The 24,745-nt window shown below is 43.5% G+C and overlaps 2 protein-coding genes across 3 annotated transcripts in view; one reads left to right on the top strand and one right to left on the bottom strand.

The window, feature by feature from the left end:
* Positions 1–15,271, bottom strand: part of CLHC1 (clathrin heavy chain linker domain containing 1) — a 66,607-nt gene extending 51,336 nt beyond the window's left edge. Inside the window, exons 1-2 of one of the 2 annotated variants that reach the window (XM_089663917.1) lie at positions 15,202–15,271; positions 3,069–3,282 (exon numbers count right to left, since the gene is read on the bottom strand). In XM_089663917.1, coding sequence (XP_089520043.1) covers positions 3,069–3,248 — 180 coding nt within the window. In that variant the 5' untranslated portion in view covers positions 3,249–3,282; positions 15,202–15,271. Of the gene's footprint in view, positions 1–3,068; positions 3,283–11,790; positions 11,895–15,201 lie in introns of those variants that run through there. The other variant, XM_089663918.1, reaches the window with a different exon arrangement.
* A 606-nt stretch (positions 15,272–15,877) lies between these two features.
* Positions 15,878–24,259, top strand: RPS27A (ribosomal protein S27a). Its single transcript, XM_089663919.1, has 6 exons — positions 15,878–15,963; positions 16,082–16,146; positions 17,240–17,294; positions 20,758–20,843; positions 22,358–22,489; positions 24,073–24,259. Exons 2-6 carry the CDS (start codon positions 16,099–16,101, stop codon positions 24,220–24,222), a joined length of 471 nt encoding a protein of 156 aa, XP_089520045.1. The 5' UTR covers positions 15,878–15,963; positions 16,082–16,098; the 3' UTR covers positions 24,223–24,259.
* Positions 24,260–24,745: the final 486 nt, after the last annotated feature.

Raw genomic sequence — 24,745 nt, 5'->3', positions numbered from 1 at the left:
TTGTCATTCAAAATGTGATAGCGCCGAAAGCTGAAAATTGGCCTGGACAGGGAGGGGGTAAAAGTGTCCGGACTTGAAGTGGTTAAGGTAAGTTGTGCATAATGTGCTTCTATGCCATGTATACTAACACATTGGGGTTTATTTACTAAAGCTGGAGAGTCCAAAATCAGACTCCCTTCTGCATAGAAACCAATCAGCTTCTAACCTCAGCTTGTTCAATGAAGCTTTGGCAATGAAACCTGGAAGCTGATTGGTTTCTATGCAGAAGTGAGTCTGATTTTGGACTCTCCAGCTTTAGTAAATAAACCCCATTATGTCTTCACCTTGAAGGGATTTTTTTTTTTTTATGCGATTTACTATGCTTTAAATGTGTGAAGAATTTCTAGGTGGTGATGCCATCTTGTGGGCAATTAAGAAACAGCAGCATGGCAGCAAGATGAAAAATACAGTACAATTTAAGCAAAACCGTATAGCTGTGTGACAAGCCTCAAGCTGCGTTCACAGTTGAGCGTTTTGCAGTTTGAAGCTCGAAGCTCCAAAAAAGCTCAAACTTTAAAAATCAATTGTTCTCTATAGTGCCTGTTCGCCGATCAAGTGTGAACAGGCACCATAGAGAACAATTGTTTTTAAGTTTGAGCTTTTTTTTTGGAGCTTCGAGCTTCAAGCTGAAAAACGCTCAATAACAGAATAAACTCTCCAGCGCTCCAGGGATCAAATGCCAAAGGAATGCCAGGGGAACCAGGAGCAAAATCACCTATGGATAGCCCTTCGGAGATGCTGCCCTCCTCAGATAGAGAAATCAACAGCTGAAAAAAGAGCAAAGAGGAGGAGCAAACCCCAAGTGCATTAATCCAAGGTTTATTAAAGGTAAACAGGATGAAAACATATTCACAAACATGGCATAAATGGAAAGCTTAGTAGAACGGTAGAGATGGCCATAACAGTGGCGGGGTGTCCGACTGTCAGTATGTTCGGCTTTCAGACACGTTTCGGGGACGAGTCCTCACCAGCTTAATAGAACGGTAGAGATGGCCATAACAGTGGCGGGGTGTCCGACTGTCAGTATGGTCGGCTTTTAGATGCGTTTCAGGGACGAGTCCTCACCAGCTTAGTAAAACAGTAGAGATGGCCATAACAGTGGCGGGGTGTCCAACTGTCAGTATGATTGGCCCACTGACGCGTTTCCGGGACGTGTCCTCACCAGCTTAGTAGAATGGTAGAGATGGCCATAACAGTGGCGGGGTGTCCGACTGTCAGTATGGTCGGCTTTCAGACGCGTTTCGGGAAGGAGTCCTCACCAGCTTAGTAGAACAGTAGAGATGGCCATAACAGTGGCGAGGTGTCCAACTTTCAGTATGATTGGCTTACTGACGCGTTTTGGGAACGAGTCCTCACCAGCTTAGAACGGTAGAGATGGCCATAACAGTGGCGAGGTGTCCAACTTTCAGTATGATTGGCTTACTGACGCGTTTTGGGAACGAGTCCTCACCAGCTTAGAAAGGTAGAGATGGCCATAACAGTGGCGGGGTGTCCAACTGTCAGTATGATTGGTTTACTGACGTGTTTCAGGGACATGTCCTCACCAGCTTAGTAGAATGGTAGAGATGGCCATAACAGTGGCGGGGTGTCCAACTTTCAGTATGATTGGTTTACTGACGTGTTTCGGGGACGAGTCCTCACCAGCTTAGTAGAATGGTAGAGATCAGTGTGACTGGCCCCAAGCCTGTACTTTTATTATCATGCTGGCAATGGCAGCTCCCGTGTTTCTATCTGCACATGCTCACTTTAAAGCATTATTAAACCCTCAGCCTTTCTTTAGCGTAACACAATGAGCGCAGTAAAATAAACATTCCTAAGTAAACCATTTAAACTATTTGTTAAAATTCTTACCCCCGCACTTGTAATTTATAACTTCCAGTGCTGCAGGCTCTCTCTGTGCTACTTTCCTTAAAGCAATTTTAAAGATTAATTTTTTTTTGGGGTAAAATAACAAACATGTCTATACTTACCTGCTCTGTGCAGTGGTTTCCATAGAGCAGCCCCGAACTTCCTCTTCTTGGATCCCCTGCAGCCTCTCCTGGCTCCTCTTTTCTATTGGGTGCCCCCACAGCAAGCAGCTTGCTATGGGGGCACCCGCTTCTCCGTGTGTCAATTCACACATAGAGCCACGGCCCCCTCTCTCTCCTCATTAGCTGACTGGCTGTGATTGACAGCAGTGGGAGCCAATGGCTCGCACTTGCTGTCTCAGCCAATGAGGAGGCAGAGATCCTAGACAGCCAAGGCTGTCCTTCACATCGCTGGATCTCAATGGGGCTCAGGTAAGTATTGAGGGGGCTGGGGGCACTGCTGTACGCAGGTTTTGTACCTTTATGCATAGAATGCATGAAGGTAAAAAACCTTCAGCCTTTACAACCATTTTAACTTCTGTTCTTCACAGGAAAGAGCTAACAATGAACAGCGCAGTCTGGAGCCAGTCTTTTACATTGGAAAAGGGAAGGGGGGTAGAGGAGCAAGGAAGTTCTTTGCCATCCTAGGCTATGGGGCTGTGTTTCTATTGATGCACACAGTGTAGAGAGAAAGAATGCTAGTCCCTGCATGCAAAGATGATTCTATAGGATGCTACAGTAGAATGGAGTCACCCTGAAACAGGAAAGACAGGGCAGCGGTCATGGCACCAGCTTATACTGGAACACAGACAAGGGATAAAAGATAAAGAAGCTGCAAGTGATTAAATGAGTTGCTGAAAATGCTTTTGAGAGGTAAAAAAGGGATATGTGCATGCAAGAGTATGAACCCTCACCCCTTCAAGGTTCATTCTCTGTAGTACCCAGGGGCGGACTGACAACTCATGGGGCCCCTGGGCAATAGGGGATCATGGGACCCCTGTGTCCTTGCCCAAACTCAAAAAAAGCCTATAAAAAAGGTACCAGGGGCATCTCATAGGGCCCCCTACTGACCCCGGGCCCTCGGGCAGTGCCCGAGTTTCCAAATGGTAAGTCCGCCCCTGGTAGTACCTCTAACTTTCAAGGTGAATTGAAATAACCCAAACTAAGCAAATACCCAATTACCTTCTCAAAGACTTGTCCATAGATAATATACTGCTGTTCATCATCCAACTGACCAGCAGCTGACAGTTTCTCAGTCTCTGTCTTTATGAAGTCCTCAAGGCTGAGCAGAAACTTCCTATCCCTGGCACTGGGGATTGGTGGAAGGATCGGATTCCTGGATCTTCCAATGGAAGGATTCATTGTTGGTGATGATGCATACAGCACTTCTTTTTATCTATGCCAAAACAACAGATGAAAGAAATGAGGAAGGGTCTTACTACCAGCATAATTGTAAAATATAGAACTAACGCCCCGTGTACATATTTGACTTTGATTTTCTTTGCCAGTTCTTTACTTTGACAATCATTACTAAAACAATGAGATCTTAATGTTTGCAGATAGGCGTTTAAATGGGGTGCTTGGTAGGTGGATCCGCAGGTGTGGAGTTATATCATAGATTTCTACCGATCTTTACTAGTTCATCCAAAGGTTGGTGAGGTGCAATCTTCCAAGAAAGCATTAAGAATGTGGATAACAATGCTAGCTCAATAACATATCATGAGGAGTCAGCTTCAGGCAGGGCAAGATTTAGACCTTGGAGGGCCCAGGCACTTCAAGTTCTGGGGGCCCCTAATTCATAGATTTGGTTTACATTCTCAATGACATTTTCAAACTGCATCCCATATGGAAGAAAAATATATTTGAAATATTCTTTAAAAATATTCTACCTAAATATATTGCCATATATTTGAAATGCTACAATTTTGGCCATATTCAATATATTTTAAAATATATTTCAGTAAATATATATACACACACACACACCATGTTGAAATGTATTTTAATTACAAAATATATGAAAGATATTATAAAAAATACATTTCAAATATACTGTATGTCTTTAAAACTACAAATCTACATTTGTGGAATGCACTTACAAATATATGTTAAAATGACGTATTTATATGTTAGAAAAAATCTGAAGAATATATATAAAAAAATATATTTTTAAAAATATTCTTCAGATTTTTTTAACATATAAAAAAAAGTCATTTTAACATACATTTTTACATATATTTGTAAATGAATTCCAAAAATGTAGATTTGTATTTTTAAAGATATACGGTATATTTGAAAATGTATTTTTAAAAATATTTTGTAATAAAAACGCATTTCAACATATAGTGTATATATATATATATATATATAAAAATATATTTGGAAATATATTCAATATGGCCAAAATTGTAGTATTTCAAATATATGGCAATATATTTGGAAAGAATATTTTTAACCATTTGCCGGCCAGCCACCGCATATAAACGGTGGCAGGGCGGCACTCGTAGGCAAAAGCACATTTTAAAACGGCTGCCTTCAAAACAGGTAGGGGGCGCGCGCGCCCTACCTGTCCTGCGGGTGTCAACAGCGGGTGTCAGCCGACGGGTCACGGCCGGTTTTTACCGGCCGTTTTCCCGCGATTGCCAGTGATCGCTGACACGGAGCAGGGCTGCATTGTTTACACACAGCCCTGTTCTGTGTCAGTTCTCTGACAGCTTGTGAGAAGCTGCAGAGTTTCTCTCCCTCAATCAGCTCCCCCCTCCCTCCCCCCCCCCCCTCCAGTACACACCCCCGCCCCCTAGTAAAACACTCCCCTTACACTGCAAATTCTAAAAATGTTAACCCCTTCCTCCCCAGTGACATTAGTACAGTTTCAGTGGGTTTTTTTCACTGATCACTGTATTGGTGTCACTGGGGATGTCAGTGACCCCAAGTCAGTTCCCCCCCCAGTGTCAAAATGTCCGCCGCAGTCCCGCAGTCCTGCCATAAGTCGCTGCCATATGTCGCTGATTGCCGCCAAAAGTCGCTGATCGGCGCCATTATTAGTATAAATAAAAATTAAAAATTCCAGTATCTTTCCCGCCATTTGTAAACACTATAACTTTCACGTAAACCAATTAATTTACACGTATTGGGATTTTTTTTAGCAAAGACATGTCACAGAATGCATTTTGGCAGAAGTTTATGACTAAATTTGATTTTTGCATTTTTTTTTACTGGACATGTTTTATAGCAAAAAGTCCAAAATATTGTTTTTTTTTCCTCAAAATTGTCAGCCTTTTTTTTTATAGCGCAAAAAATAAAAACCGCACAGGCGATCAAATACCACCGAGAGAAAGCTCAATTTGTGGGGAAAAAAAGGATGTAAATTTCATTTATGTACCGTATTGCATGACCGCGCAATTGTCCGTTAAACTAGCGCAACGCTGTATAGCAGAAAAACGGCGTAAATTGCAGTATTTATACCATAGTTTGTAGACGCTATAACTTCCACACAAAGCAATCAATATACACTTATTGGGATTTTTTTTACCAAAAACATGGAGCAGAATACATTTTGGCCTAAATTTATAACCAACTTTGAGTTTACTATATATTTTTTATAGCTGAAAGTAAAAAATTTTGTTTTTCTTCAAAATTTTTGGCCTTTTTTTGTTTATAGCGTGAAAAAAAAAAAGCGCACAAGTGATCAAATACCACCGAAAGAAAGCTCTATTAGTGTGAAAAAAAGGACGTAAATTTTGTTTGGATGCAGCATTGCATGACCGCGCAATTATCAGTTGAATTAGTGCAGTGCCGAGTAGCAAAAAGAGGCGTGGTCATTAAGGGGGGTAAATCCTCAGGAGCTCAAGTGGTTAAAATATATTTCAAACATATTTTTCTTCCATATGGGATGGCACAACACTATTCTGAGGTTACACATGCACACACCCATGCAGTCATAGGCTACCTTCCTTAACCCTTTAGTGACTGAGGGTAAAACCAATGTTAATGCCTAAGCACAATTTTGCAACTTTGACATGTGTTAGTAAAACTGTACATATTGTTGCAACAACTTTGTGTATCCAGGTGGATTATATCTTTTTTTTTTTTTCCAGGACAAATTGGACTTTCTTTTGGGGGTAAATGGTAACAGTTATCTCCTGATTTTGTTTTTTATTATCAGAGGAAAACTGGCCCATTATAGTAAAAAAAAATATTTCTGAATTTAGCTGTATATTTTCTGATTTACTAGAATTTACCACTAAAAAACATCTCAAAATAAATTCTTTTGCCCCTGGTGTTTGCAGCAATACAACATATGTGTATGTTGGTTGTTTTTTGTACCAATAGCAGGGCCCAGAAACAATAGCATGCATTTTGCATTTTTTTTTCCTACCTAAAACACCCTGACACTAATGACATTGATACTAATTTAAAAATGTGGGTTTTTTTAAATTCTATCCATAATATGCTGTTGTGACCTTTGACCCAGACCTAACACTAACCCTGGAAAACCTTGATCTAGTTATTTTGTATTTTATTTCTTTAATTTTAATTTTGTATTTTATTAATTTTTTTGCACACTTTTGTTTCTCCTATAAGAAGAGAAAGATAAAGTGTACCTTCCTCTTCATGCAGAAGAGGAAGTAAACACAGGAGTGGGCTCAGTGACTGATCACTGCGATAGCCAATCAGAGACTATTGCAGTGATCAGGTGACCTGGAAACCGGGAGTCCCAATCGATAGTACGAGACCCACAGCTCTTGGTGAAAGCCCGGTCTCTGTGGTCTCTGTGCTGGAAGTGTGCTGTGCAGTGCACCCCCAGCACAAAGAGAGATACGTTTATTCCCAGCCTCACAGATAAAGATCCACTTCCGCAAATATGCGTACAGTCGTCGAGAACGAGTTAAGAGTGTGCACTATGTGTGGTTCGCTTAAGCTGCCAAATTTTGTTTTTACAGATAATACAATCCAGAGTAAACCCTTTTACAGAGGGCAGCTGGCAAAATATTACTTTCCAAGATATATTTCATAAAAAAAAGAATTTTTGTTACATAGTTAGTTTGGCTGAAAAAAGACAAAAGTCCATCCAGTTCAACCATAGAAAAAAATAAAGTTATAATCCTATACCCACAGTTGATCCAGAGGAAGGCAAAAAAAACCCAGCAAAGTATGATCTAATTTGCTCCTGCAGGGAACAAGATTCCTTCCTGATCCCCCGAGAGGCAATCGGATATTCCCTGGATCAACTTTACCTATAAATGTTTTATCTAGTTATATTCTGTGTATCCAAGAAAGAATCCAGGACTTTCCTACAGCAATCCACTGAGCTGGCCACAACCAACTCTTGAGGGAGTCTATTCCACATTTTCACAGCTCTCACTGTGAAGAAACCTTTCCGTGTTTGGAGATTACATTTCTTTTCCTCCAGAAGTAAAGAGTGCCCCCCTGTCCCCTGTGATGACCTCAGGGTGAATAACTCTACACCGAGTTTACTATATGAACCACTGATGTATCTATACATGGAAATAATAATATCCCCCTTATGTATTATACATGGAGATCATATCCCCCCTTATGTATTATACATGGAGATCATATCCCCCCTTATGTATTATACATGGAGATCATATCCCCCCTGATGTATTATACATGGAGATCATATCCCCCCTTATGTATTATACACGGAGATCATATCCCCCCTTATGTATTATACATGGAGATCATACACCCCCTTATGTATTATACATGGAGATCATATCCCCCCTTATGTATTATACATGGAGATCATATCCCCCCTTATGTATTATACATGGAGATCATATCCCCCCTTATGTATTATACATGGAGATCATATCCCCCCTTATGTATTATACATGGAGATCATATCCCCCCCTTATGTATTATAAATGGAGATCATACACCCCCTTATGTATTATACATGGAGATCATATCCCCCTTATGTATTATACATGGAGATCATATCCCCCCTTATGTATTATACATGGTAATCATATCCCCCCTTATGTATTATACATGGAGATCATACACCCCCTTATGTATTATACATGGTGATCATATCCCCCCTTATGTATTATACATGGAGATCATATCCCCCCCTTATGTATTATACATGGTAATCATATCCCCCCTTATGTATTATACACGGAGATCATATCCCCCCTTATGTATTATACATGGTGATCATATCCCCCCCCTTATGTATTATACATGGAGATCATATCCCCCTTATGTATTATACATGGAGATCATATCCCCCCTTATGTATTATACATGGAGATCATATCCCCCTTTATGTATTATAAATGGAGGTCATATCCCCCCCTTATGTATTATACATGGAGATCATATCCCCCCCTTATGTATTTATATATGGAGATCATATCCCCCCTTATGTATTATACATGGTGATCATATCCCCCCCTATGTATTATAAATGGAGATCATATCCCCCCTTATGTATTATAAATGGAGGTCATATCCCCCCTTATGTATTATACATGGAGGTCATACCCCCCCTTATGTATTATAAATGGAGCTCATACCCCCCCTTATGTATTATAAATGGAGATCATATCCCCCCTTATGTATTATACATGGAGATCATATCCCCCCTTATGTATTATAAATGGAGGTCATATCCCCCCTTATGCATTTATACATGTTGATCATATCCCCCCATAATTTCCTCTTCTCAAAAGAGAATACATTCAGTTCCTCTAATCTTTCCTCATAGCTGATCTCCTCCATGCCTCTTATCAGTTTGGTTGCCCTTCTCTGTACTTTCTCCAGTTCCCCAATGTTCTTTTTGTGAATTGCCCAAAACTGAACTTCATATTCCAGTTCAGATATTACTAATGATTTGTACCGGGGAAATGATATCTCTCTCTCTGGAGTCTATACCTCTCCTAATACAAGAGAGGATTTTGCTCACTTTAGAACCCACAGCTTGGCATTGCATGTCATTATTAAGCTTGTGATCTACCAGAACTCCCAGATCCTTCTCCACCATTGATTCCCCCAGTTTTACCCCCCCTAGTATGTATGATGCATGCATATTCTTAGCCCCCAAGTGCAGAACCTTACATTTATCAACATTAACCCTCATTTTTCACATAGTTGCCCAATTACACAGAGCATTGAGGTTGGCTTGTAAATTGAAGACATCCTGTAAGAAAGTTTTGTAATACTATATATTCTAGATTATTTTATTACTATTTGTTATTTTATATAATTTTTTAAAAAATTTTATATTATTTTTTGTATATAGGGGGGCTCCTTCTGTCAGGGGGGCCTGGGGCAGTTGCCCCCTTTGTCCCCCTTATAAATCTGGCACTGGCTTCAGAGTAGTGTGATATTGGGAATGCTTAGCTCATGTGGTAGATGTGTTTTTAATGAGTCATATCCAGGGCTTTTTTTCTCAGAGAAAGGGTGCAGGTACTCCCTCCTTATAAGTCACCCCTTGTCCCCATCCCCCACCTACGTTTAAGCACTTTCCATTGGTTCCACCCCCTACCCACCTCCCAGTACAGCCCTTTTAGAGAATACAGAACCAAATATAATTTGTGGTGCTAGGTAACGTGTTAATGACAACAAAAAAAGCAGTAGAATAGATCCCCTGCAGCCAACAACAATAGATCACCCCCAAGAAAAAATAGACACCCCACCTCCGCAACAATATACCCCCCTGCAATAATAGACCCTTGCCAGAAACAATAGATCCCCCAGCAGCCAGCATCAGTAGATCCCTCAGAGCAACATAAGACCTCCTCCTGCAAACCTACCAAGACATGGCCGTCCACCTAGACTGACAAGCTGGGCAAGGAGAGCATTAATCAGAGAAGCAGCCAAGAGGCCCATGGGAACTCTGGAGGAGCTGCAGAGATCCACAGCTCAGGTGGGAGAATCTGTCCATAGGACAACTATTAGTCATGCACTCCACAAATCTGGCCTTTATGGAAGAGTGGCAAGAAGAAAGCCATTGTTGAAAGAAAGCCATAAAAAGTCCCATTTGCAGTTTGCAAGAAACCATGTGGGGGACACAGCAAACATGTGGAAGAAGGTGATCTGGTCAAACGAGACCAAAATTTAACTTTTTGGCCTAAAATCAAAACTCTATGTGTGGCAGAAAACTAACACTGTACATCACTCTGAACACACCATCCCCACCGTGAAACATGGTGGTGGCACCATCATGTTGTGGGGATGCTTTTCTTCAGAAGGGACAGGGAAGCTGGTCAGAGTTGATGAGAAGATAGATGGAGCCAAATACAGGGCAATCTTAGAAGAAATCCTGTTAGAGTATGAAAAATAACTTGAGAATGGGGCGGAGGTTCACCTTCCAGCAGGAAAATGACCCTAAACATCCAGCCAGAGCTACAATGGAATGGTTTAGATCAAAGCATATTCATGTGTTAGAATGGCCCAGTCAAAGTACAGACCTAAATCCAATTGAGAATCTGTGGCAAGACTTGGGCAAAAATGTCCCTTTCTAGATGTGCAAAGCTGGTAGAGACATCTTCAAAAAGACTTGCAGCTGGAATTGCAGCGAAAAGGGGTCCTACAAAGTTTTAACTCCGGGGGGCTGAATACAAATGCCGTCACACTTTTCATAAGTTTATTTGTAAACAATTTTAAAAACCGTTTCTCATTTTCTCCACTTCACAATTATGTGCCTCTATCAAATTCCCAAGAAAATACATTTATGGTTTTGGATTTAACATGACAAAATGTCAAAAATTTCAAGGGGTATGAATACTTTTTCAAGACACTGTACTTACTACTTTGTTACATTTCAAATATTTTCAGTCAGTACAGGATGAGGTCAAGAGATGAAGCCTGGAAAGTGTATTTGGCTAGGGGCCATGTAGGCTTTCACCACCCCTGCCTGTGATCAGAGTCTATATTGCCCTTAGAACACACATACACTCACTGGCCTCTATTAGGTACACTTGTTCAATTGCTTGGTAACGCAATGCATTTAGGCATCTAGATATGGTGAAGACGACTTCCTGAAGTTCAAACCAGAATGGGGAAGAAAGGGGATTTAAGTGACTTTGAATGTGGCTTGGTTGTTGGTGCCAGACAGGCCGGTCTGAGAATTTCAAAAACTGCTGATCTACTGGGATTTTCATGCACAACCACATCTAGGGTTTAGAGAATGGTCTGAAAAAAAGAAGATATCCAGAGAGCAGCAGCTGTGTAGATGAAAATGCCTTGTTGATGTCAGAGGTCAGAGGAGAATGGGTAGACTGGTTCGAGATGATAGAAAGGCAACAGTAACTCAAATAACCACTCGTTACAACCAAGGTATGCAGAATACCATCTCTGAACACAACACGTCGAACCTTAAAGCAGATGGGCTACAGCAGCAGAAGACCACACCGGGTGCCACTTTTATTAGCTAAGAACAGGAAACAGGCTACAATTCACACAGGCTCAACAAAATTGGACAATGGAAGACTGGAAAAACATTGCCTGGTCTGATGAGTGTTGATTTCAGCTGCGATATTCAGATGGTAGGATCAGAATTTGGTGTAAACAAAATGAAAGCATGGATCCATCCTGCCTTTTATCATTGGTTCAGGCTGGTGAACAAAAGCAAACAAGGGTGCACTCTCATCGTGCATTGCCGTGGTACACCACGTATTTATTGAGAAAACAAATAGATATATACTCACAAACCAAAGGAGAATAAAAACAGCAGAGGTGGTCCACAATGACAGTCCAATACAATGCTATGCCCTAATTAGGGATAAGCTGACGAGTTTCGGGAGACGAACCCCCTTCTTCAGAGCTCATTGGTTCAGACTGGTGGTGGTATAATGGTGTTGAGGATATTTACTTGGCACACTTTGGGCCCCTTAGTACCAATTGATCATCGTTTAAATGCCCGGCCTACCTGAGTATGGTTGCTGACCATGTCCATCCCTTTATGACTCCAGTGTACCCATCTTCTGATGGCTCCTTCCAGCAGGATAATGCATCATGTCACAAAGTTCAAATCATCTCAAACTGGTTTCTTGAACACGACAATGAGATTAGTGTAGTCCAATGGCCTCCACAGTCACCAGATCTCCATCCAATAGAGTACCTTTGGCATGTGGTGGAAAGGGAGATTCGCATCATGGAAGTGCAACCGACAAGTCTACAGCAACTGCGTGATGCTAACATGTCAGTATGGACCAAAGTCTCTGAGAAATGTTTCCAACACCTTGTTGAATCTATGCCACGAAGAACTAAGGCAGTTCTGAAGGAAAAAGGAGGTCCAACTTGGTGCTAGCACAGTGTACCTAATAAAGTGGCTGGTGAGTATATATAATACAGAACAGATACAGCCTTACTCAGCTTGGGTTCTTCCAGAGGTTGCTGGTGGTTCCTTGGGCAATTTTTGGCTCTCAATAAACCGTTAACACCACTGATCTTTTAAGCTTTCATTAGCTAAAAAGATCTAATTCTCTCCACTGACCACCAATGTAACTAACATTCTTCCCAGTGACCACCAGTGCAATGGGGCCCTTTTCTTAATGGTGCTCCCCATTGCCAGCAACGTAAGGGGATCCCTCCCCCCTGATCACCAATCTAAGAGGATCCTTCTCTACTGACCACCAATGTAAGGGAACATCTCACTGACCACCAATGTAAGGGAACATATCACTGACCACCAATGCAACTAAGGATCTCATGGGTCACCAATGTAAGGGAGCATTTTACAGATCATCAATATAAGGGTGAATCTCACTGACCACCAATGTAAGGGAACATTTCACTGACCACCAATGTAAGGGTGAATCTCACTGATCACCAATAAAAGGGTGAATCTCACTGATCACCAATGAAAGGGTGAATCTCACTGACCATTGATGTAAAGAAGCATCTCACTGAACACCAAGGAAACTCCCAGTGACCACCAACATAAGAGAGAATCTCACTGACCACCATTGTAAGTGTGCCTCTCTATGATCATCGACGTAAAGTGCTATCCCACTGACCACCATCGTAAAGGAGCATTTTACAGATCACCAATATACGGAGCAACTCACTGTCATTGGCCACCAGTTTAAGAGTGCACTTATCTATAGACCATCATAATAAACAGCCATTTCTCCACTGGCCATCAATGTGAGGGAGCACCACAAATATACATTTATTTTCTGGCCATTATAATTTGTTTCTTTTCATTATTATTACTTTAAAAAAATATTGCTGTATAGAGCAGCTCTGGGTGTCAAATACACTGTTAGCCACATTCTTCTCTTACAACTTACTGTACCATCAGCTATAGATATAGTAAGTATTAGCAGGGGTTCTCTGAGACAGTAAAGGTAATTAAAGGGATCTTCCATTGTAACAAGGATAAGAATAGATAACCTAGTATAAACAAAATTCCATACGTTGAAGGAGCTGGCTCTGAGATTTTGGGCATCAACTCCAAAAGTTCCTGATTGCGCACCTCAGTTCCCAGGTATGTAATTCAACCCCAAGTGTTCCAAGGTATATCCCTTCACCCCAAGAGTTCACAGGTATGTCACTCAACCCAAAGAGTTCCAGATGTGTCCCCCATCCCTAAGAGTTTCCATGTATGTCACTCAACATCAATAGTTCCTGAGTATGTCCTAAAGCCCAAAGAGTTCCCAGGGCATCCCTCCACCTCAAGAGTTCCTGGGTGTGTCCTTCAACCCCAATAGTTCCTGGGTATGTCCCTCAACCCCAAGAGTTGCTTGGTGTGCCCCTACACCCTAAAAGTTCCCAAGTCTGTTCCTCAACTCCAAGAGTTCCCAGATATGTCCCAGGTGGATCCCTCAACCCCAAGACTTCCTGGGTATGTCGCTCAACCCCAAGTGTTTCTGGGTGTGTCCCTAACTCCAAGAGTTCCCGGTTGGGTCCCTTCATCCCAAGTGTTTCCAGGTCTCTCCACCCCAAGAGTTCCCAGGTGTGTCCCTCAAACCCAAGAATTCCCAGGTAGGTCCCTCAACCCCAAGAGTTCCTTGGTGTGTCCCTCAACCCCAAGACTTCCTGGGTAGGTCTCTCAGCCCCAAGAGTTCCTGGTTGTGTCCCTCAACCCCAAGAATTTCCAAGGGGGTTGCGCCACCCTAAGAGTCCCCGGGTATGTCCCTCAACCCCAAAAATTGCTTAGTGTGTCCCTTAACCCCAAGAGTTCCCAGGTGTGTCCCTCATCCCCAAGAGTTCCCAGTTGTGTCTCTCCACCCCAAGTGTTTCCAGATCTATCCACCCCAAGAGTTCCCAGGTGTGTCCCTTAACCCCAAGACATCCTGGGTATGTCCCTCAACAAAAAAAGTTACTTGGTGTATCCCATCACCCGAAGTGTTATTAGGTCTCGCCACCCCAAGAGTTCCCTCAACCCAAAGAATTCCCAGGTAGATCCTTCAACCCCAAGAGTACCCAGTTGTGTCCCTCAACCCCAAGTGTTCCTGGTTGTGTCTCTCAACGCCAAAAATTCCCAAGAGGGTCTCAGCACCCTAAGAGTTCCCGGGTGTGTCCCTCAACTCCAAGTGTTTCCAGGTGTGTCCCTTAACTTGAAGAGTTCCCGGTTGGGTCCCCCTACCCGAAGTGTTTCCAGGTCCCTCCACCCCAGGAGATTCAGAATATGTACCTAGAACTCAAGAGTTTCTGGCTAGGTCTTTCAACCCCAAGAATTTCCTGGTAACGTCATTCAGCCACAAAGTGAGCCCCTGATTACACTTTACCACTCAAAACTGTTTAAAAGGATTCTCGACTTGAGAAAACTCCAAAATGTAAATGAGCCCCAAATATCTGCACCTGATTGGTTGGAATTTCTGGGCTTAGTCTAGAGCTGCCTATAGATATGATCAGGAGTGGACTGACCATTTGGAAACCCAGGCACTGCCAGTCAATAGGGGGCCCCATGAGATGCTCCTGGTACCATTTTCATAGGCTTTTTGAGTTTGGGCAAGGACACAGGGGCCCCATGATCCCCTATTGCCCAGGGGCCCCATGAGTTGTCAGTCCGCCTCTGGACATGATATCCAAAGATGTCACCTATGATATCACTCACTGAGCTGTGAGCCCTGTACACCTCACCCCTCTCTGGGCTCGCCCCCTCCCAGGGGCGGACTGTCAACTCATGGGGCCCCCGGGCAATAGGGGATCATGGGGCCCCTGTGTCCTTGCCCAAACTCAAAAAAGCCTATGAAAAAGTTACCAGGGGCATCTCATGGGGCCCCCTACTGACCCCGGACCCTCGGGCACTGCCCGAGTTTCCAAATGGTCAGTCCACCCGTCCCCTGCACACCTCACCCCTCTCCGGGCTCACATTCCCTGCACACCTTACCCCTCTCCGGGCTCACCCCCTGCACACAGGGCTACACCGGGGCACTCTGTGTACTAGAGATGCTTGTCACTAAGCTGGTTGCTAGGGGGCGTTACCAATCTAGAGCCGCGGTGAATGACAAAAGGGCGGGCCAACGGGGATGGGGCGTTACTAAACTATGGAGGGCGGGGAATGGCTGGATGGGTGGGCCCATTGGGAGAAGGGGCGTTACCAAACTAGAGCGGCAGGTAATTACAGAAAGGGCGGGTCCATAGGAAAATGGGGCGTTACCAAGCCAGAGGGGTGGAAAGTCACAGGCCGGGCGGGCCTACGGGGGAGGGGGTGCGCGCGCATCGTACTTAATAAAAATATTTCTTTTGAAAGAATAGCATTTTAGCATATCATATCATGTAGTCATGACTATACAAATCTCCTTAACGTATAAATGTGTTGTTTTGGAACGAGAAAGAGCAAGACGGAAGACAGTCTACCTAACAGGACTACAATTCCTAGAATGCATTGCGTCTCAGAGGGTCCTTCATCTTGGAAGAATTAGAATAAAAGTAAATGAAAACTTTTATTATTTCTATTATTATTATTTATAAATCAGGTAAGCTGCACACATCCGAACGCTAAACCGGCCCGTCGCTGCGAATAACGTGTGATTTCAGTCAGGCATCGCCGCGGATAGCTATCCCCGCCCACCGCCCCTCTGGACCAGCAAGGAAAACCCCGTGCCGGCCGGAAGGAGGTCCTCTCTCCAGGATCCGCCATTAGCAGGAGGTGAGTGTGGCGGCTCGTCTCCGGGGATGGCGGGGTGGGAGGCTCTGTAGCGGGCCCCGGAGGAGGGAGGTTGCGGGTGTAGTCGCTGTATATAATGACCTCCTTTCTCCTGTTACAGGTGGATCCGCCGCCACCATGCAGATCTTCGTGAAAACGCTGACGGGGAAGACCATCACCCTCGAGGTGCGTGTGGAGGCCATGGCTGAGGGGATGTGTGAGGAGATTGGGGGGGAACAGGCAGCTACGGGGGCAGCCCGGGCACACGCAGAGGACCCCCCACTACCACCATGTGTTTGCTCTGTACACCACGTGTCCTGATGGGGAGCCCCAGGCCTGTCGCTGCCAGAGGAGCCTCCATACCATGCAGTGTCCTGGAATGATGGGGTGTCCTGTCAATGCAAAGTGCAACCCTAAAGTGTTACTAAACCCCCAACAGTACAATCAGTCTGTAGATGCAGTAAAGCATGCTTGTTATACTCACTGTGGAACCTAAGGGGCTAATCCTCTGCATTGTGTAAAAAGGATGTTTGATCCTGTCGTCTTTGCTCCTCCTCTTGTTCAAATGTCCATGTCTTATCTCCTGATAAGACACACTGAACTGTAGCCATTCTGTACATGCTCAGTTTGGTGCGTATTGCTAGAGTGTTTTTTTTTGGGAGAGTGCATGTGATCTGCACAGGGCCAATCAGTACTGGTCAGGCAGAGGTCAGGGGTTCTGCATCCTCCTAGAGCAGAAAGGAAACTCCTCCTGCAAGCTTTAACCAGTGCTCTTCTGGACACTGACAGAAGTCCCAAGACTGCTATATACTGCTGAGTATAGATATTTAGAAGTTTATATTTACTAAAATAATTGCATTTCCATGTTCTGTGTACTGTGGGAGAGCGGATGGAGGGAATGTGGGGAGAGGGGATGGAGGGCATGCCGGGTTGGGGGAGAGCGGATGGAGGGAATACGGGGAGCGGGGATGGAGGGAATGCCGGGTCCGGGGTTTAGTAACATTTTAATCCCTCGCTCACCTCTGCGTGGCGTAGTTTTTGTGCGGAAGTCCTTTCACTTGGCTAGGCTGCTGTCATCCATACAAGGGGAGGAGAGAAAGCTTTGGGAATTTCAAATCCCCAGACCGCAGGGATGAAAGTACGGGCTAGATGGCTTCTGAGTGCTCAGCACCGTTCATGTGACAGCGCTGACCAATCAAAAGCTCTCTAGCTCGAACTGTTATCCCAGAAGAACGTGAAGCTTTGTCATGCGTCTGATGTTTATATGACTCTCTTCCAGGTCGAGCCCTCTGATACGATTGAAAATGTCAAGGCCAAGATTCAGGACAAGGAAGGTTGGTTCTGTTTGTTTTACGTGTCTAAAGAGGAGCTTCGCCCGGGTTAAAATGTCAGCCATTGCAAATACCATAGCTTTTGACTTGTACGAAGCACACTTGAAGCAGAATTGATATCTGACTCTATATTCAATTTTTTTTATGGGCCCCCAGGTGGTTTACCCCATAATGTGCTGGTATACTCCACAAACTAGCACATCATGGCAGACTTGCCTGTTGGATAATGCCCTCCAGCACTGTACTGTCAGTGCTCCAGCTGGTCCCAGACACTTACCATATTCTCTTGGTGTTCCTTCTGTGTTGTCCAGGTAAACAGCTTGAATGGCTGGGAGGCGTTGGCTTCACTTCTGAGCATGTGCACAGGAGTCACTTCATCACAGCACAGAGCAGAGCCATAAATGTTCTCTGATCTGCGCATGCATGGCTCAGTGTACTTCACAGCTGATGGGCAGGGAGGAGACACTGGTGCCTCTTCTGTCATAAAAAACCCGCCTGGCAGCAGTTTTTAAATTTTGAGTTTAACTCTGTTTTATCATTTCCCTTAAGTCCAGCACCATCTTCTACACTGCATAATTTTCAGTGCTGTCCTTGGTCACCATCTTGGATTCAGGTGCCAACTGTGACTTCCCAATCACACAACTTGTCCCCTCATCAGAGAAAGGAAAAAAACACAGCTCTCTGACCTCATGCGTGAATGTGGATGAGTGTGACCTCAGCCAGTGCCACTTCGGCTAGGCCCTCAGACATGTTTTGGGCCACACACCGCGGCTTGGTCAGAGGTATGGGGGACGAAACATGTCAGGGGACTGGCTGAGACCACTTTGTGTAGACGACTCACTGATTCAATTTTTATATTTTTTTTATATATATATGTGTATGTATTCAGTCACTAGATAATATTTTCACTTTTTTTAGTTTAATCAGATAATTTAAATACACCATAGTAGGTCACAAGAATCACACTTATAAATTTTGATACTGACTGAGACCGCGCTCATCTGCTAATTCATACACTGGGTCGGTGAGTGGTGCTTCTACACCCCTGAATGGTGCATGGGCACTTGTTATATCTAGATCACAACTTGTCTCCTATTATCCATGTACCTGAAGTGCTGACTGATGCCATCATCCTGGGATGTGTCATGTGATCCCTAGGGGAACTGGCAGACATCCTCGCCTAGGTGAGCAATGAAGAAGTGGGAAACCAGTACCTGCTGGAAAAGATACTGGTTTTCCAAAAAATACTTTCCAGATGTCTGAAAGGAAAGTGAAGTTACTGTGACAAGATTGCGGCTGCATTAGTGACTTTGTAAGATGAACATTTAAAGAGACAGCTTTCCTACTATGAGTATAATTGCAGCACTGATGTGAGGAATAGTTTAACACTGGGGTGGGCAACTGTGGGTCTCCAGCTGTTGTAGAACTGAAAGTCCCATGAGGCATTGCAAAACTGACAGTTACAAGCATGACTCCTAAAGGCAGAGGCATGATGGGACTTGTAGTTCACCAACATCTGAAGGGCCACAGTTGCCCACCCCTGGTTTAACAGAATGTGAGCTCAGCTAGGGGAGAGAGCGGCTGGTGCTGCACAGCCTGTGTTAAGAATCTTTCCATCCCTCCATTGTGCTCTTGGTGCATTCACTGCTTAGGACTCAGATGTCAGCAGGTTAACTAGCGGTGGACATGTCTTTCATTCAAGCCAGTGGAGGTCCTGAAAGACTTTGAACGTTGGGCTGATGCTGCTTATTTGCAGTGCGTATAGAAAAGAATCGCCCCCTTTTAAAATCACATTTTGTTACTTTGCAGCCTGAAATGAAGACTGTTTTTGTTTTATCCAGCTGTATTTACTCAGTGCAACGTATAAAATCCAAGAAAAAAATGGAACACCAACATGTCAGAAAAAAAATTCAAAAACAGAATCATTGAGTTGGAAAAAGGATCACCCCTCCAAAAAATGACTTGTAAACTCAATCAGGTGTGGCTAATCACCTTCTCAATGGCACACAAAGCCATTTGACTTTCAGATTGTAAGCTCGAAAGAGTAGGGCCCTCTAACCCCTCGTGTGCTGTTTGTTGTTGCTGTAATGTTTCATGTATTGTCCCCCCCTCTGTTGTACAGCACTGAGCAAACCCTTTGGCGCTATATAAACTCGATGTAATAATAACTGTGATCAGCTGGGGTTATTTTGATTAGCTCAGCATGAAAACAGCCTTCCTGGAGCATTTCAGTCCCTGGTAGTGCAAATGAGTAACTATGGGTGGGCAGGCACTGTCAAAAGATCTCCGGGATAAAGTTGTAAACAGGCACAAGTCAGGAGAGGGGATACAAAAAACTTTCAGAGGCATTATCAGTGCCAACAAACAGTGACTTTTATTAAGTGGAAGGTATTTGGAGCGACATCCTGATCCAGGAAGGGTCTGTGGTGTACCAAACTGGATGGAAGAGCCAGGAGGAGACAGGTCAGAGAGGCTACCAAGAAGCCTACAGCAACTCCTAAGCTGTGTTAGGAATTGATGACAGTGGTCATTGTGTGCATATGACAACAGTATCTCAAAACCTCCACACATGGCTTGTATGGGAGGGTTGGAAGTAAAAAAACTCCTAGAGAGGCCACATGCAGTCACCACTGAGCTTTGCCAAAACGCACCTTGAAGATTCTGAGGCCACGTGGAAAAAGGTGTTCTGGTCAGATGAGACTAAAATTGAATTATTTGGCCTCAACACGGCTCACCATCCAAATACCACCATTTACCTACAGTAAAGCACGGAGGGGGGAATATCCTGTTATGGGGGGTTCTCTGGAGCACTTCAGGATAAAAAGAAAAATAGAGGGGGCAAAATACCATCAAATTCTTGAGGAAAATCTGCTGCCCTCTGCCAGAAAGTTTTCAATGGGAAGGTTTACCTTCCAACATGACTGAGCCAAAACACACAGCAAGAATGACCCACAGTGGCTGCAGGAGAAAATGGTGAATGGCCTAGTCAGAGCCCAGACTTAAACCCCATTGAAAATCTGTGGACTGCAGTCCATAAACGTCACCATCAAATTTACCTGAACTTGAGCAGTTTTTGCTTTAATTCCAGCCTTTAGTCTGTTGGGATAAGTCTCCACTAAATTTTGCATAGGGTTCAACAAAATACTGATACAAGGGGGTCATTATTTTTCCAACTCAAGTGATTCAACTTGTGGTGTATGGTGGTTTTTTTTTTCTCTTCCTGGCATGTTAGTGTTATCTCTACCCGCTGTACATAATTAGGATTGACAAAAGAAAATACACAATGGGAAATGCTTATCCATTCAAATCTGCATTTTAAGCAAAACTGTTGATAATCCGAGGCAGTAATGGATTATATTATGTCCACAGATTCCACTTGCAGTAATTTGTACATTTCCATCGCCTTTTAGTTTCAATGACAAAAATGCTTTTTGGTTTTGGATCTCATGTGTACTTGCACCCACAGGTATTCCTCCTGATCAGCAGAGGTTGATCTTCGCTGGCAAGCAACTTGAAGATGGCCGCACACTCTCAGATTATAACATTCAGAAGGTAGGTCTTTTTTTTTTATCAGCCAATAAATGACCAGGAGTGTTCTCTTGAACGTTGTAAATGGGAGTCTAATTTCTTTTTTCAGTATGATTAAAATGGTTGCTCTCTATTTGAAGAAAAGGAGAAAAAAAAAAATTTTTGGCGATGTCTTGGATGCCCAACTTAACCTTGCGCTGAGCAAACTCTTGGCGCTATATAAATCCTGTATTTTATAATAATAATAATAAACTAGATCAACACAATTTTTGTATTCTGTAAGAGGTTACCTTTTAGTGATCACTGTCTTTTGAACGTAGTAAATGTGGACATCTAGGTCAGTGTTTCTCAACTCTTATTTTCAGTCAAGGCACCCTTTAAAATGATGGACAATCTCACGGCACCCTTTCAAATTCTGCACCCCAATCTAAAATGTAAAAACCTAATCTACACACATCCAGTACACCCAACGATAGAGGTGATTTATTCCAGTAGTACTGACTAGTATTCCAGTGTCTCTCTCCCTCACTCTGCTTATGTGGCCCCAGTGCTGACGGGGAGAGCCAAACAAGAATGATGTGCATGCACCTGATGTTCTCCTTATCAACTGATGTCATTAATTGTAAGGATGCAGGCAGCTAGAAGGTCATAAAAGTGCACAATGAAAACCTGTGGCTTTTGTGTACTAAAAGGCAGGATTAATCCACCTGCTGACTTGTATACAATTTTTGGGCATGTTGCCAAGGCCTCCCTGAAGGAAGCCCGAAGGCCTCCCTGAAGGAAGCCCGAAGGCCTCCCTGAAGGAAGCCCGAAGGCCTCCCTGAAGGAAGCCCGAAGGCCTCCCTGAAGGAAGCCCGAAGGCCTCCCTGAAGGAAGCCCGAAGGCCTCCCTGAAGGAAGCCCGAAGGCCTCCCTGAAGGAAGCCCGAAGGCCTCCCTGAAGGAAGCCCGAAGGCCTCCCTGAAGGAAGCCCGAAGGCCTCCCTGAAGGAAGCCCGAAGGCCTCCCTGAAGGAAGCCCGAAGGAAGCCCGAAGGCCTCCCTGAAGAGAGAGAGGCTGATCTAGGTAACTGGATTTATGTAAACTTCTGACTCTTGTAAGTTGAGCTTGGCTGCACCCACACACCTCCTAGGTCTTTGTTTCTTTAACACAGTAACCAGTCTGCTTTTATCTGAAGGGATGCAAGCATGGTGGTAAAGTGACTTTTGCTTATAAATCGATTTATAGTTTTTGGATCCACTGATCATTTTGGAAAGCCGTGCTAATTTGTTTGAGGTCCTCCTACTTAGAATTGTCCAGTTTTGTTATGGGTTTAAAACTCAGAGTAGGTCTGCAGTCGGGTTTGTGTATAGCATTGCAATGCTTACTTTCTGAGCCATGCACGATAGAATGAAATGGGCTATTGAAGTAAGATTTTAATAGGCCCAGATATGTTACTTTTTTGGTTTTGAACCCCTATAAAACTTCAAACTGCAAGTAATGTGTGTTGTGTGGATTAAAATGCTCGTGTCAGAAATTATACCTGTCTATGTATCCTATAGGAGTCCACACTTCACCTGGTGCTGAGGCTCCGTGGTGGTGCTAAGAAGAGAAAGAAGAAGTCTTACACCACCCCCAAGAAGAACAAGCATAAGAGGAAGAAGGTCAAGCTTGCTGTGCTCAAGTACTACAAGGTATGAAAGCTGCAGGTTTGAATAGCAGCATATGATGTCTTCAAACTCTACAATCAGATGTCTTTAAACCCTGTTGCTTTCACACGGATCAGTTTTTCTTCCTTTTTGTGGTGTTTTTTTTTTTTTTGTATTAAACACATGACCATAAATATCATGGAACGCTTCCCACTAATCTGTTGTGGGTCTGCTCTGTTTTTTAACCCCTTGATGCTGGTGCCTCCCTGCCCTTTAAGGGTTTCAGGAGGCGGGGATTTAGGGTCATGTGACTGCTGAGAATGGCCGTCGCGGCGGTCACATGAATGCGAAAGGAGATCGGGACCTTTCCGTGAGTACCGGACGTGGGCTTGGAGCGCGCATGGTGTGCGCTCTCAGCACATATGTTTTTCTTAATTGCACACAAATGTACGGCCGCTCGGTATCAAGGCCCAGACGCCGGGAGGCCACACATTTGCGTGCGGCCGGCGCCAAGAGGTAAAATCCTGCTTGCTGCATTCTTGATGCGATTAAATGAAAAAAAAAAAAGCACCAGAAACACGCCTCCCCATTGAATTGGAAAATGCTGCAAAAACGCACCCACAGTTGCATTTGTGGGTTGTTTTAAGACGCATGTCTATTAAAAAAATGGACTGCAAAGCTGTTTGTGTATTTTTACTGCATTTTTTGCTACGGGTTAGTGTGAGAGTAGCTTAAAGCTGCAATGATTAGCTTTAGGAAGAAACTTTACACTAACCTCATTTGCATGGTACACTGCCATTAGAATGGAATAAATATGTACTTGGTTTGTTAAAACGCTATAAAAAAATGCATTTACCATTGCTTCCTGTTTAAGTCCAGAGAGAATTTCTACTTGGTAGCCAGTTATTTGATAAAAATAGTATGAATGGGTTCTCAAAGGCCTAGATTCAGTACACGGAAAATGTGAAAGCAGTCAAGTTAATGTGCACACAACAAAGGAATTAAAGTACTATCGCTTTTGTATGATGCTGTATATCAGTGGTCTCCAAACTGCGGCCCTTTTTTCTTGCCTTTATCTGGCCCTGGAGGCACTTTTCCTCCCACTGACACCAATAATGGGGAACAATTCCTGTTTCTGACGATGGGGCACTATGCAGCCATAATGCCAAAGATGCATTGTTTACCCCCACTGACGCCAGGACAATTTCTACTTACAATGGTCAGTCTGGTGCCTCTAAAGTCTAGAGGACCAAAATCTGGCCCTTTTTTGTTTAAAAAGTTTGGGGATCCCTACTATATATTAATCTACATGCTGGCAACAGGGTTGACATAAATCTTGGAAGATTTCGGGTGCATAAAGATTGATAATGTAGGTCTGTGTGTGAGCATGTGCGGTGATGTGGGAACTGCAGGACTCAGACTCTGCAGGAATCAGGGCAAATAACTTGGCATATGCAGCACATTTCTGGTGCCTTTTTCGTGTTCTAGAGATGTGCTCAGACATGGATTTGTAGTGATAGGGGTTCCTTTTTATTTGTATTTTTTTTTTTTTTTGTTTTTTTTTTTTTTATGCAAGTATACGCCTTTGTATGATGTACACTGTTAATATAGTTTTATATATCCTTTAGGTTGATGAGAATGGCAAAATCCACCGCCTGAGGCGTGAATGTCCATCTGATGAGTGCGGTGCCGGAGTCTTCATGGCCAGTCACTTCGACAGGCACTACTGTGGAAAGTGTTGTCTGACTTACTGCTTCAACAAGCCTGAAGACAAGTAAAATGTGTACATGTGTTAATAAAACAAATTGACAGACACGGCTTGTGTGCACATTTTTTGTTTTTTCTAAAGTGTTGACTTTTACGTAAAATGGAATTTATATACAGTTGGGGATATATATGAATGAGACACATGCACTATTTATTTTTTTGGGGGGGGGGGTTCAGGTATTTACCAAAACATATTCAAGCTATAGTTCTATAATGGATATGGGCTGAAAGTGACCACTCTCAGGCTTAATTTGAGGGTATGTACATCCAAATTGGAGGAAGGGTTTAGGAATTACAGCTCTTAGAGTAGCCCCCCCCCCCCCCCCCTTTTTCAAGGGACCAAAAATAATTGAATAGTTGAATATAATCAGAAAATGTCATTTTTAATATTTTAATTCATTTAATTGCAATGACTGCCTGAAGTCTGGAACCCATGGACATGGCCAAGTACTGGGTCTGTGATGCTTTGCCAGGCTCTAACTGCAGCTGTTTTCAGTTCTTTGTGGGTCTTTCTGCCTTTAGGTTTGCCTTCAG

Source organism: Staurois parvus, unplaced genomic scaffold, assembly GCF_062004578.1.
Source record: "Staurois parvus isolate SC_StPar_1 unplaced genomic scaffold, SC_StPar_1.0 ptg001798l, whole genome shotgun sequence".
Classification (NCBI taxonomy): Eukaryota; Metazoa; Chordata; class Amphibia; order Anura; family Ranidae; genus Staurois; species Staurois parvus.
Note: the sequence above shows the minus strand (reverse complement) of the source record. Positions and strands in the feature narration are given on the sequence as shown.